Consider the following 11,931-nt stretch of genomic DNA (forward strand, 5'->3'; position numbering starts at 1 on the left):
GGCCCGGGGCGGAGAGGGGCGCCCCGTCGGTGCCAATCTCGGCCGTGCCGCCGCTCTGAGCGCGTCACTAGCGTGCGGGGCGGCGGGAGGCCGGCTCCCCTCGGCACGGCCGTCGGAGGAGGGCGGGGCGGCCCGCCGCAGGTGGCCGCCCCTGGGTGGGGCCGCCGGCCAAGCCCGCGGGGGTATAAGTGGGCGGCTGGGGCCTGCGGAGCACCTGTCGGGAACAGCTCCCTGTGCAGGTGCCAGGCAGGTGGCTCCGCCAGCCCAGCCGCACCATGAGCTCCTTCGACCTCCAGGCGCCCTCCCCACCTCGCTGCAGCCCCCAGTTCCCCAGCATCGGTCAGGAGCCCCCCGAGATGAACCTTTACTATGAGAACTTCTTCCACCCCCAGGGCGTGCCCAGCCCTCAGCGGCCCCCCTCCTTCGAAGGAGGTGGCGAGTACGGGGCCACCCCCAACCCCTACCTCTGGCTCAACGGGCCGGCCATGACCCCGCCGCCCTACCTGCCCGGCACCAACGCCAGCCCCTTCCTGCCCCAGGCCTACGGGGTGCAGAGGCAGCTGCTGCCCAGCATGTCCGGCCTGGGGGGCGGCGACCTGGGCTGGCTGCCCATCCCCTCGCAGGAGGAGCTGATGAAGCTGGTGCGGCCCCCCTATTCCTACTCGGCGCTCATCGCCATGGCCATCCACGGGGCGCCCGACAAGCGCCTGACCCTCAGCCAGATCTACCAGTACGTGGCCGACAACTTCCCCTTCTACAACAAGAGCAAGGCCGGCTGGCAGAACTCCATCCGCCACAACCTGTCGCTCAACGACTGCTTCAAGAAGGTGCCCCGCGACGAGGACGACCCCGGTAAGGGGGCTGCGAGCGCGGGTGGGGAGGCCGCCAGCCCTGTGGGCGAGGCCCACTGCTTCAGCAACGTCCCAGGAAGGCTCACTTCATTCCTCCCTGACACCTCATTCTAGAAAGCTCTGAATATGGCCGTGCCTCCCAAGACTGGGGGCTGAGGGGAGTCAGCAGTGAAGGAGAACGTGGGCCCTGGAGGCAGATTTGGGTTTCCATCCTCGCTGCACCGCTGACCAGTCAGTGACCCCGGGCAGGCTAGATCTCTGAGACTCAGTTTCCCTGTCTGAAAAATAGGGATGGTAACGGTGGCTCCTTGCAGACTTGTGGCAGGGTCATGAGGTAATGGGTGCCAGCAAGTGCTCCAGGGCCTGCAGTAATTGCTGTGATGAATCTGAAGCCCCAGCGCCCAGCTCATGGAAAGGCCTTGGGGGTGGGCGATTGGACTAGACGATGCCCAGGTGCCTCCTGCCTGCTGGGAAGAGATGGGACATTTGATGAGCAACCACTAAGGGCCACAGTGAGCTGCCTGCCCTTGTTATGTAATCCCCTTTAAGCCACTCCTGCAGGGTAGCTTTTATTAAACCCATTTTACAGATAAAGAAAATAACACTGAGGTGAAACAGCCCCCCTGGGGTGACACAGATGAAGTGATAGTGATGGATCATGAATCTGAATGGAGATCCAACACCAAAGACTGTGAACTTCTCCTTTTTAATGATGAATTTCTAAAATACAGAGACTGCAGAGAGTGATATATAGTCATGTATCCATTTCCTAGAATTCAAGTCCATTCTTGTTCCACCACAGGAAGCCAGGGTCAGGCTCAGAGGACCCCACCTCTGCCCCCTTCAAGGCTGGGGAGGGCGGGACTGTCTGTCCCCCAGAGGAGGGCAGGCGTCCTGTCCAATGACTGGCCTCCCCCTCAGGCGGAGAGACGAGCAGGCAGAGTGCAGGCTTCCCTGGGGCAGCACCTCACAGTTACAAGGCCCTTTTACACATGGACATTTGTCCTTTCTCACTGTCAGCCTGCGGAAGAAGGGACAGATGCGACGGGCCCACTTTTCAGACTAGGAAACCGAGGGTTGCCCAGGGTCCCTCAGTCAGTCAGGAGCAAAGCCGGGACTCAAGTCCATCTTGAGACTCCACGCCCAAGGGAGCCCTGAATTTTTTCCTGAGTTTTCTTTCAGGACAGCATTGGAGGAACCCCCCCCATCCCCCGTTCTTGACCTTCTTAAAGAGATCTGCGCTGTAAACTCCTTCACCGCTTGCCTCACTTGCTCTGTGCCCCCAGAGCGCCTGGGTGTGGGGTGGGTGCTTGAATGAAGGTGGGTGTGCTGAGGTGTGTGGTCGGTTGGTGGAATTCCTCCATTCTCAGTCCCTGCCTTTTGTGCTCTGTCTTCTGCATTTGTTACCTTTGTTTTTAGTTTATGACAATAAAAAGGAACAGAAGCAAAGCATCTTGTCAATCTCGCTACTTACCTTCTCCCACTTTTGCACCAGGCAAAGGGAATTACTGGACCTTGGACCCCAACTGTGAGAAGATGTTCGATAATGGAAATTTCCGCAGGAAGAGGAAGAGAAAATCGGATGTTTCCTCCAGCACGGGCTCCTTGGCCTCAGAGAAAACAGAGACCGGTTTCCTGGTGGGCAGCCCCAAGACCACGGAGCCCCAGGACATCCTGGACAGCACTTCCCTGGGCACCACCGGCTCCCCAGAGAAGCAGCCCTCCCCTCCGCCATCCGGCACCCCTTGCCTCAACAACTTCCTCTCCACCATGACACCCTATGTGAGCGGGTCGAGCCCCGTGAGCCGCCCTGTGGCCACACCAGGACTGAGCCCCGAGCCCACTGACAAGCTGGGACAGAACTTGCTGAACTTTAGCTCCTACACCCCCCTCAGCAACCTCAGCGGCCACGGGGGCGGGGGCGAATGGGCCAACCCCATGCCCACCAACGCTGTCGGCTACGGAGGCTCTGTCCTCAACCAATTCAGCCCTCATTTCTACAACAGCATCAACACGAACAATGTCCTCTACCCCAGGGAGGGCACCGAGGTCTAGAAACAGAACAGCTCCTGAGCCAGATGGACACGCCCAAGAGAAAAGCACTTGAGGCCCTCCATGCCAGCATCCCTGTGGTCCAGCACCTCTGAACTGCCCGGACACACACAGGAGGCTCAGAGGAATTCATCCTTTTTCTAGAACACTGTGTTAACCTTCTTTTTGTCACACATCCACACACACACTCACCAACCTTGCAGTGGAAATACTGGTGCCTGGATCGCAGTAATCATGGCGGCCACTTGTTGAGCACGGACTCTGTGCTGGGTGCTGTCATAGGCTCTTTGAAGGTGTGATCACACTTACTATTTACAGCCAGCTGTGGGGTCCACATGAACCTCCCCACTTAACAAATGAGGAAACTGAGGCTCAAGGAAATTAAGTAACTTTCCCAGGGCTGTACAAACTAGAAGTGGCAGAGCCAGGAGTCAAATCCGGGTCTATGTGACCCCCGGTTTGGGTCAACGGAGGCAGGGATGGAGGAATTGGTGAGCAGCTAAGAAAGGTCAGTGTGAAAAGCTGATTATGGCAAGCATGTCCAAATCTCCCACTGCCTTCTGGCTGACCATCGAAAATTAGCACCAGCCCCTGGCACGTCTCATCCTGGTCCAAGTCCTTATTCTGTGCCCGCCACTTACCTGCAGACACTCCTTTTGCTTCCACTCAAGGAGGGAAGCTACCAGTGGGCTTACTTCCAGAAGGCTAGCCCCATGCCCCTGCAGGGCAATGTCCAGCCTCTCCCCACAGAGCGACATCACTTCCCCAGCCCTGGGGCCCTCGAGCAGGGCAGGGAGAGGAGTGGTATGTGCCCCAAACCCCCCTACCCCGGCACTGCCCTTCTGCAAAAATCTTGTGAAGCCCAATTTCCTGTGTGCACGTCATGGACCAGTGAGCTGGAGATGGTGAGTCTTCCAAGAGAAACAAGGCTGAATAAGCACTTCCTTTCTTATGGCCAGGGAGAGGTGACTGTCTGAGAAAACAAGGCCTCCAGGAAGGGGCCTGCAGCCCGCCGCACAGGGGTCCACATGTGCAGCTCCTGGGACTTGTGTCTCGTTTTTCTGTGTACTTTATACGCCTGTAATGTTCCATCACAGCACACCCTGGGAAGTGTTTTTTTGTTTTTTTTCTTATTTTCTTTTTAATTAAAAAACAAAAAAGACTGCATGTGGCCTTTCTTGTGAGTTCTGTCTCTCATCTGCTGGGCAACTCAACATGGGGCCAAGTACAGCCTGGAGCTGATGGCTTTTGGAACAGGAGGCAGAGAAAGAATGGTTATCAAAGCTCTTTCCCTCCTCCACACCAGTGTGGAGACAGGACAAAGGCTACCAGTGAAAAGAGAGGTGCCTGGGGGATGGGGTAGGAGCATGGAAGGAACCCATCTATATTGAACACAAACCATGGACTGGGCGTATCCCAGTCTTTATAGCTCATGCAATCCTTATAACTGTGCTGTGATCATTTAATCCCCCTAACAACCCTGTGAAGGTGGTATTGTCCCATTATACAGAGGAGAAAACTGAGGGTCAGGGTGGTTGAGCGATTTGCCTGAAGTCCACAGCCAGTCCATGCCCAGGTCTTCTGACTCCTGCACCTCATCATGCTGCAGTACAGCCTCAGATGTGGCTAATCCTAGCGGCAATGACAACAGTACTGTTGGCTACAACTCACTGAAAGCTGTGGGCCGGCTCTGGGTCAAGTGTTGTGCAGCTGGGAGCTCTCCTCACAACGGCCCACGAGTATGTACACCGGCGATTCACTGGGGCCCTCACACAATGCGTGCTGGGGGAGTCGTGCACGGAAGCTGGAGGTCTTCTAGTTGGAGTCTCCTTCTCGGGTGTGCATACAGAGGGCTCAAGCTGGGGCCCCTTGGCCACCTACACAGGCCACGCTAAACTGCGGGCTCTGAATCAGGTGGGGGCTCTCTTTCCCTGAAGTGACAGAGGGCAGGTGGTAAATAACAGCAATAACAACAATAATGATGATGATGATGATGATGATCACTGCAAGCTTACTCTGTGCCAGGCACTGTGTTAGGACTTGACCTGCTTTATTGCATTTAATCCTCAAAATAAGCCAATGCAGTCCATACTATTGATCTCCACTTTATAGGCGAGAAAACTGGGGCCTGGAGAGATTCTGTAGCTTGATCAAGGACACACAGCCAAGATTCCAACGCAGATCCGTGGGTGCCATGGCTGAAATTTTTATCCGCTGCACTGAGCCCTGGGGCGCCCAGGACTCACCATGAGACAGCAAAATCAGGGAAACTGAGAAAAGAAAAAGCAGGGCCTCCTAGAAACCCCTCAGAGTCTTTCCTGGGGAATCCCTTCCTACAGGGAGCAGACTTCTCCTGGCAGTAGAGGCAGATGCGCTGGTGGCTGAGGGAGCTAAAGGGAAGGGATACAGTGTCAGACCATAAAAAGCCTTAGGAAACTCAGAATAGGCTGACTCCTTGCTGCACAGAAAGGAAACCTGAGGCTGGGAGAGGCAGGGACTCCACAAATATCACCCAGAGATGGGGTCAGAGGCGGAAGTAAAATGCAGGTCCCTGAAGCCCAGACCAGGATTTTTTGTCACTCTAGATCCCATTGCCACCAAATTTGCCCAAACTGACCCTAAAATCCCACCCTCTCCATTGATAATCTCACTGCCTGCTCTTCAAGCCCCACCCCTTCCCTGCAGCAGGTCTGTCCGGGGTGCGCTGTGGGCAAGACGCTGGGGGTGAAGGGGCCCAAAGAGACACCAGCCCAGCCCGGGAGAGACGTGGCAGTTTAGAGCCAAGGTCCACAACACTCAAGTCTCCATTCTTCTTCAGCCCCGGATTTAACAGGCACAGCAGTAAAAGAATGTCTGCAGGGCTCTGACAGCAGGAAGACCTGCCCACCCTCGTCTGTGACGCGGGGAGTTCCTGGTAGCAACCCCAGGAGCTCACGGGAAGGGAGGCGCAAGAGGTACCCGGGGTGCACTGATGGAGGGTAGGACCCGGGTCACGAAGGGGGTGTCCCCGGTCAGCTTCCACTGGCTGTGTCTTGGCCCTCTTTTTTTTTTTTTTTTTATAATTTTATTTATTTACTTTTCCCCCCAAAGCCCCAGTAGATAGTTGTACGTCATAGTTGCACATCCTTCTAGTTGCTGTATGTGGGACGCAGCCTCAGCATGGCAGGAGAAGCGGTGCGTCGGTGCGCGCCCGGGATCAGGACCCGGGCCGCCAGCAGCGGAGCGCGCGCACTTAACCGCTAAGCCACGGGGCCGGCCCGGTCTTGCCCCTTTTTTGATTCTCTTCCTCTGAGAGAGGGAGGGAAGGAAGACAAGGAGGGAGGAAGGAAGGGACGGAGGGAAGAGGACTTCCCTCCCAACGTTAGTTCTGTGTACCCTGCTATGGATGGACTTATGCACTTATTAGCTTCCTACAACTGGGCTCTACAGTGAAGATATGTGCCCCAACACCAATAAAGGGTCTGAGAAGAGGGCTTCCTCTATGTTGGAGAGCCCGGGAAGGCTGTATGGAGGAGGTGAGACTGGAGCCAAAGGAATGTAGACGTGAACTCATGCAAAGAGGTCTCCAAACCACTGGTTTACGCGCTCACCCTCAACAACCTAACTCCAATGCCCCCACACCCTGAATTAGAACATCTCAATTTCCAAGTTACACGGGGGGCTGGGGGAAGCATGCCTCAAGAAGAATATATATGTATAATATAGGACTATATAATAATCCCATTTATTCTAATAGATAAAATTACAAGGGAAAAAAATCAAGAAATACTACCTGGAAAATATTAACAGTCATCATCTGGTGGGTGAGGGAATATTAGGTGATTTTTTCGTCCTTATGCTTATCTTCATGTGTAGTGAACACATTGTCAGCCCAGTCCTCCGTTGCAGAAACCAGCTCCTCCAATGACGGGGCCCAAGAGACCTGCCATGTTGTTCCGTGATACCCCCACCCAAACCCCCCCGCCATGATTGGTCCTATTGACACCTGAGCCAAGCTGAACCCAGGCTGCTATGGTACGGCCCTTAGGCAGCCACCATTAGAACCACAGTAACGTGGTTCAGTGTAAGGCCAGCAGCCTATCTAGAACATGAGAGTCAGAAAAATAAATTTTCAGATTTCCTGAAATGCTCAAGCCATGCAAGTGGGGGTTTTAGGGTTTTAAGGTGCTCCTTAGTGGTCCTGGTGGATCTGGTGGAGAGACAGATGAGGCACGAGGCTGGGAAGGGAGGAGAGCTTGAGGAGAGGGAAGAGGGGCTGCAGCAGAGCAGGCGCATTTGCTGAGCCCTGCTCTGCACCAGGCATGGAGGCACGCCAGCACACTCTTATCTCACGTAATCTTCACAACGACCCTGTGGGGCGGGTGTGCTGCTGTTGTGTCCCTTTGGCTGATCAAGAAACTATGGAGGTTTAGGAAACATATGAAGATCTCTCAGGTCAAAGGGAAGGGGGGCAGCTCAGAGATTCGAACCCTGGTCCATGTGATAAATCTCAGGCTCTCATACCCCTGGAAATGAGCTGTGTGAGGCCTGCTGTTGAACAAGCTCATCCGAGTCTTCTTGCTGCAGGGACGTGGGGACACAGCACCGCAATCAGGAGGGGCCGAGTCAGCCAGCGCATCAACGGGGGTGCAAGCCGTGTCCTGTGGAAGGCTTAGCTCAGCCCCTGCCCTGCACACAGACATTGTCCACTGCCCGCTGCTTCCCTCCAGCCCGGGAGGAGACAGGCCTAAGCTGCTTTTCTGCTAACCTGTCTGGGAGTCTCCCCTCAGGGGCTGCGGTGAAAACTCTGTGGAATTGACCTTTCAACTCAGTGCTTCTTTGAGGTTCTGCGGGGGCAGAACTGCTGTAACGTTCAAGCACCATCTGTTTCCTTCCAGTTCCCTGCGGGCCCCAAAGGACCCTTGGACATATGTTCGTTCTTTGTAGAAGCTGCCAGGACCCCAAGCCCACTGGCCTTGGTTCTCAGAAGACCAAGAACGCAGGGTCTGTCCTGAAAGTGGTGCAGCTATTTGGGAGTCTCTCCTGCCTTTCTTTCAGGCCAGGCAGCTGGTGCCACAGCGTCAGGTAGGTTTAACACGTATTGAGTGCTTACTATGAACTAAGTACTTCCAGAGATTACTTAATGATCACCACAAGCTCTGAGGCTGGAGCTACAGTTATTTTAATTTGGTATGAAGGCAAACTGGTGTTCAGAGAAGTCGTCACTTTCCCAAGCTCACGCAGCCAGTAAGACTCACAGGCAGACCTCAAACACAGGTGCGCCTGGCTCCAGAGCTGGTGCTCTTCACCTGGATGCGAGGAGAGCCTGGTAGTCTGGGAATTAGGAGACAGTATCCCCCCAGGAGCAGAATTGCCTTCTACTCCTCATCTCCTAACTGTACAGTTTTCTTTCCACAGACTCTGGAACAATGATATGGAGGATGATGGTCTTCAGAAAGATGCTGCCCCAGCTCGGGCCACGGTCATCTCTGCATTCCTGATCAGCGACAGCCTCCAGGTGGACTCCTGCCTCCAGTCTCTCCCTCCCCATGCAGAGAATGAGCTTCTAAGGGGCGAGGCTGTCATGCCTCCCTTGTCCTCAGTGGTCCCATCACCTCTAGGCCCACACTCATGGCTCACAAGCCTTTCATGATCTATCTCTGCCTCTCTCTGGTTATGGCCTTGGACGTGGCATCAGACCAAACCAAATTCAAATCCCCTCTGCCCATCCAGGGCAAGCAATGTAAGCGGCAGCTACTTCAAGAGATGGCTTCCGTTTGTGTGTGCTCTAATTTTTCTGCCTGTGATTCTGTATTCTTAGTGTAACTTTAAAATATTTAAAACAGGATAGTGAGAAAATAAGTAACTAAGTGCTAACCCCAAGATGTGGAAGAGGGGCTATGGGAATGAGGGGCTGGCAGAAGCCCTCCTTAGAGTTCCTAAGAGGGTGAGGGAGGTCAGCATAGTGAGTACCCTTGTGTGTATATAGGGAGGGTGCTAGTGACAGGAACAGGGGGTGAGGGGGCTTCTGGGGTGCTGCTGATCTATTTTTTTACCTGAGGGCTGGACACGCAGATATGTTCACTTCAGGGGAATGTATTGAGATAACACTTGTGATTTCTGCATTTTTATGTATGTTCATTAAACTCAGTTGTGTGCTGGTAAATGTTTAACAACTGGCTCTCGGGAGAAAAAAAGAGGGGCCTAGATTTGTAGAGTTTGCCCATTTCCATGGTGTAAATACTCCCTTCATAGCTGATTTCAAGCGATCCATGTGATGCAACTGAAGGCAGAGTTGGGAAGATGTGTGCAACAGCACAACGTTAAATATTATTTCCACCACACAGATACAATAGATGTAAATAACATCAAGAGCATAGGTAATAGTAAAATATTTGGAAGCGATGAGATTTGAGTATTTATTCCCTTTGTTTTAAATGTAAGTTGTTTAACCGCAAGTTTATTTAATTTAATATTTAATAACAACTGTGTTTAACAACTGGTTTATAAAATTCCTAAAACCTTAACCACCAGTTCTTATGAGCCAATGTGAGCAGGCTCCAGCACACCGCTGGTATAAACACCGGTAAGTTCCTGCCCCCAACTCCCCTGCCCTGCAACACTAGTGCGCTCACATTCCTGCTGTTGTCGTCTCATCTCTGGGCTTTTCCAGAGGCTGTTCTCTCTGCCAGGGTGTCCTTTCTTCTTTGCCAACCCCTCCTTTTCCACGCCCAGCCTTCAGTTCTTGTCTAAGAAGCCACTTGCTCCAGGAAGCCGTCCTGACTGGCAAAGGCCCAGCCCTGTGTGTTCTTAGAGCATGAGACCCTTCCCACGTGTTGTCATTTTCTCTCTACTTGTCTGGCTTCCTGTAGACCGTGAGCTCTGAGGACAGGAACCAGGTCTTGATGGCTTTCTTGGCAGTTGGCATAGTCCCTGGTATGGTGAATGTGCTTGGTGAATGTTGAATGAATGAATGAATGAATGAAATCTCCCACTAGACATTAATCTTTCACACCTATTCATCTCCGCGAGGAATTCCTAATCGCTCAGCAGCCCCGGCTCCCATGCGTGCGGGCTGGTCCAGCACTCCTAACACTCTCTGAGGCCCCAGGGTGGGGGCTGGGGGGGTTGGGGGGTTGGGCTCGTGACAGACTCTCAAGATTAATCTTGGTCATGATGCACCCCCAAGTCACTCCCAGGCCTTCCCTGGGATAGTCAAGTGGCTCTTTGTCTAGTAATGACTGGGTTTAACTCTGGGCCTGTGTCTGTTGGAAGAAAGAGGATCAAAGAGGAAACAATAAAAAGCTATTGCTTACTACCCCCATCCCAGGCCCCGGCTTGTCTAGATAACTTTACACTGAGACAGGAAAGCAAAGGGGGATTGCCTTATTTTTATGCCAAACACAGAAGGCTCATACTCACCATTTCAAGCTGGCAGACTTTGGAAGAAAAAAGAATAAAAGAAATAAAAAGAACATAGGTTTAGATCTAGACAGAACTAGGTTCAAATCCTGATTTGGCTTTTACTTGCTAGAGACCTAGGGCAAGTGTCATCATTTCTCTGAGCCTCTGACCCATCAGCTATTAAATGGCGATAAGGGATGTACGCAGTGCCAGGATTCCTATGAACATCAAGCAGGATAATGTGCAGGAAAGGCCTGGCACGGCAGCTTGCCCAGAGGAAATATCCTTCAAATTGCAATTTGATGCAAATCAGTAGATCATTAACATCCTGCGCTGGGTCAATTTTATAGTTTCTTTTTGGAAAAACAATATATCTTGAAGAACAAAGTCCCAATCACATGATACCTAGCAAATCTACAGATTACAAGGAGAATGAGGTCTCTCCCCTTCTGTCCACCAACATGCCTTTCCTAACCCCACCTTTGGGACAGCTCCATGATTTTGGCCACACACACATGGTGCCTTCCCAGGAATCGAAGAACCACCCTTGGCTCCCCTCCTCCCATGCTCATGCTCCCAAGCTCCCAAACTCAGAGGTGGCCCTCAAAGTAGGTAACGTGGGAGGCTGCTTCCTGGTGGGGTTTAGAAGTGCCAGAAAATCATCTCCCCTAACACACACACACACACACACTCTTACATACACATTTAACTCCCACACTTGTCCACAGATGCCAGAAGCTGTTTGTTTTAACAGGGAATAAAGACTTACACCAGAGCATAATGAGGTCTTTCAATCCTCCTCAGAGTGAAACAAAATGGCTTATTAGAAATCTGGTCCTAAGGCCATGACTTCAGAGCTGAGGAAACTGAACTCACAAAGGGAAGGAGCAGCAGTGCCTTCTGTGCTCTGCAGAGTGAATGCGACTGGCCGTGGCACATTGCCTGTCAGTAACAGACACACATCCAGGCGTGAATATGCTCATTTCCTGTGTGGTCCAGGGTTCTTTGTGCTTCGACACACTGCCCACATCATCTGTTTCAGACCCTGTCTAGAGAGCAGGTTTGACAGTGGGCGAGAGCAGGAGGTGCATGGAGGTGATGGGAAGCAAATGGGGGAGGCTGGGAGGGAAAGGAGGAAGGAGGGGAAAGGAGAGGTACTGATAGGTGACTGAGCAGGTGAGCAGCTGGTGGGCAATCCAGGAGCTGGCCCGGCACTCACAGCTAGGCCTTGCGTTCTCCTGTTGAGCACAATTTCTCAGAACATCCACATCAGACAGGCCCACTCTGCGACCACAATGGATCAAGACACGAGCCCCCTCTGCAATCATGTGTAAACACAGACAAAGCGTACACATTGTTTAAGACACAAAAATGACCAAACATCCCGTATCCTGGCTCACGTGAGGGGCTCCTGCTTCTTCACCCATTCCAGCTTCAGCCTCAGTCTAGTCCTCCCTCCGTCCACGTAAGATTTAATGAGATGCCCAATCTTAGGATTACACCCACTTCCTGACAGCATCCCTCCCATCCAGGGCAAAGCCCCATTTCCTTGAACTCTCCCTGAAATACCTAATACAAGCCCAAATCCTTCAAGTCCTTTCTAACACCCTCTCAGTGAGATGCCCGTGTTGAACGCTTCCCCTCG

General features: G+C 52.8%; 1 protein-coding gene across 1 annotated transcript; it reads left to right on the forward strand.

Annotated features, from left to right (window-relative positions):
* The first annotated feature begins 274 nt into the window (after positions 1 to 274).
* FOXI1 (forkhead box I1) lies at positions 275 to 4,005 on the forward strand. The gene is made up of 2 exons (XM_058545697.1): positions 275 to 852; positions 2,347 to 4,005. Exons 1-2 carry the CDS (start codon positions 276 to 278, stop codon positions 2,904 to 2,906), a joined length of 1,137 nt encoding a protein of 378 aa, XP_058401680.1. The 5' UTR covers position 275; the 3' UTR covers positions 2,907 to 4,005.
* Positions 4,006 to 11,931: the final 7,926 nt, after the last annotated feature.

Source organism: Diceros bicornis, chromosome 1 (assembly GCF_020826845.1).
Source record: "Diceros bicornis minor isolate mBicDic1 chromosome 1, mDicBic1.mat.cur, whole genome shotgun sequence".
Taxonomy (NCBI): Eukaryota; Metazoa; Chordata; class Mammalia; order Perissodactyla; family Rhinocerotidae; genus Diceros; species Diceros bicornis.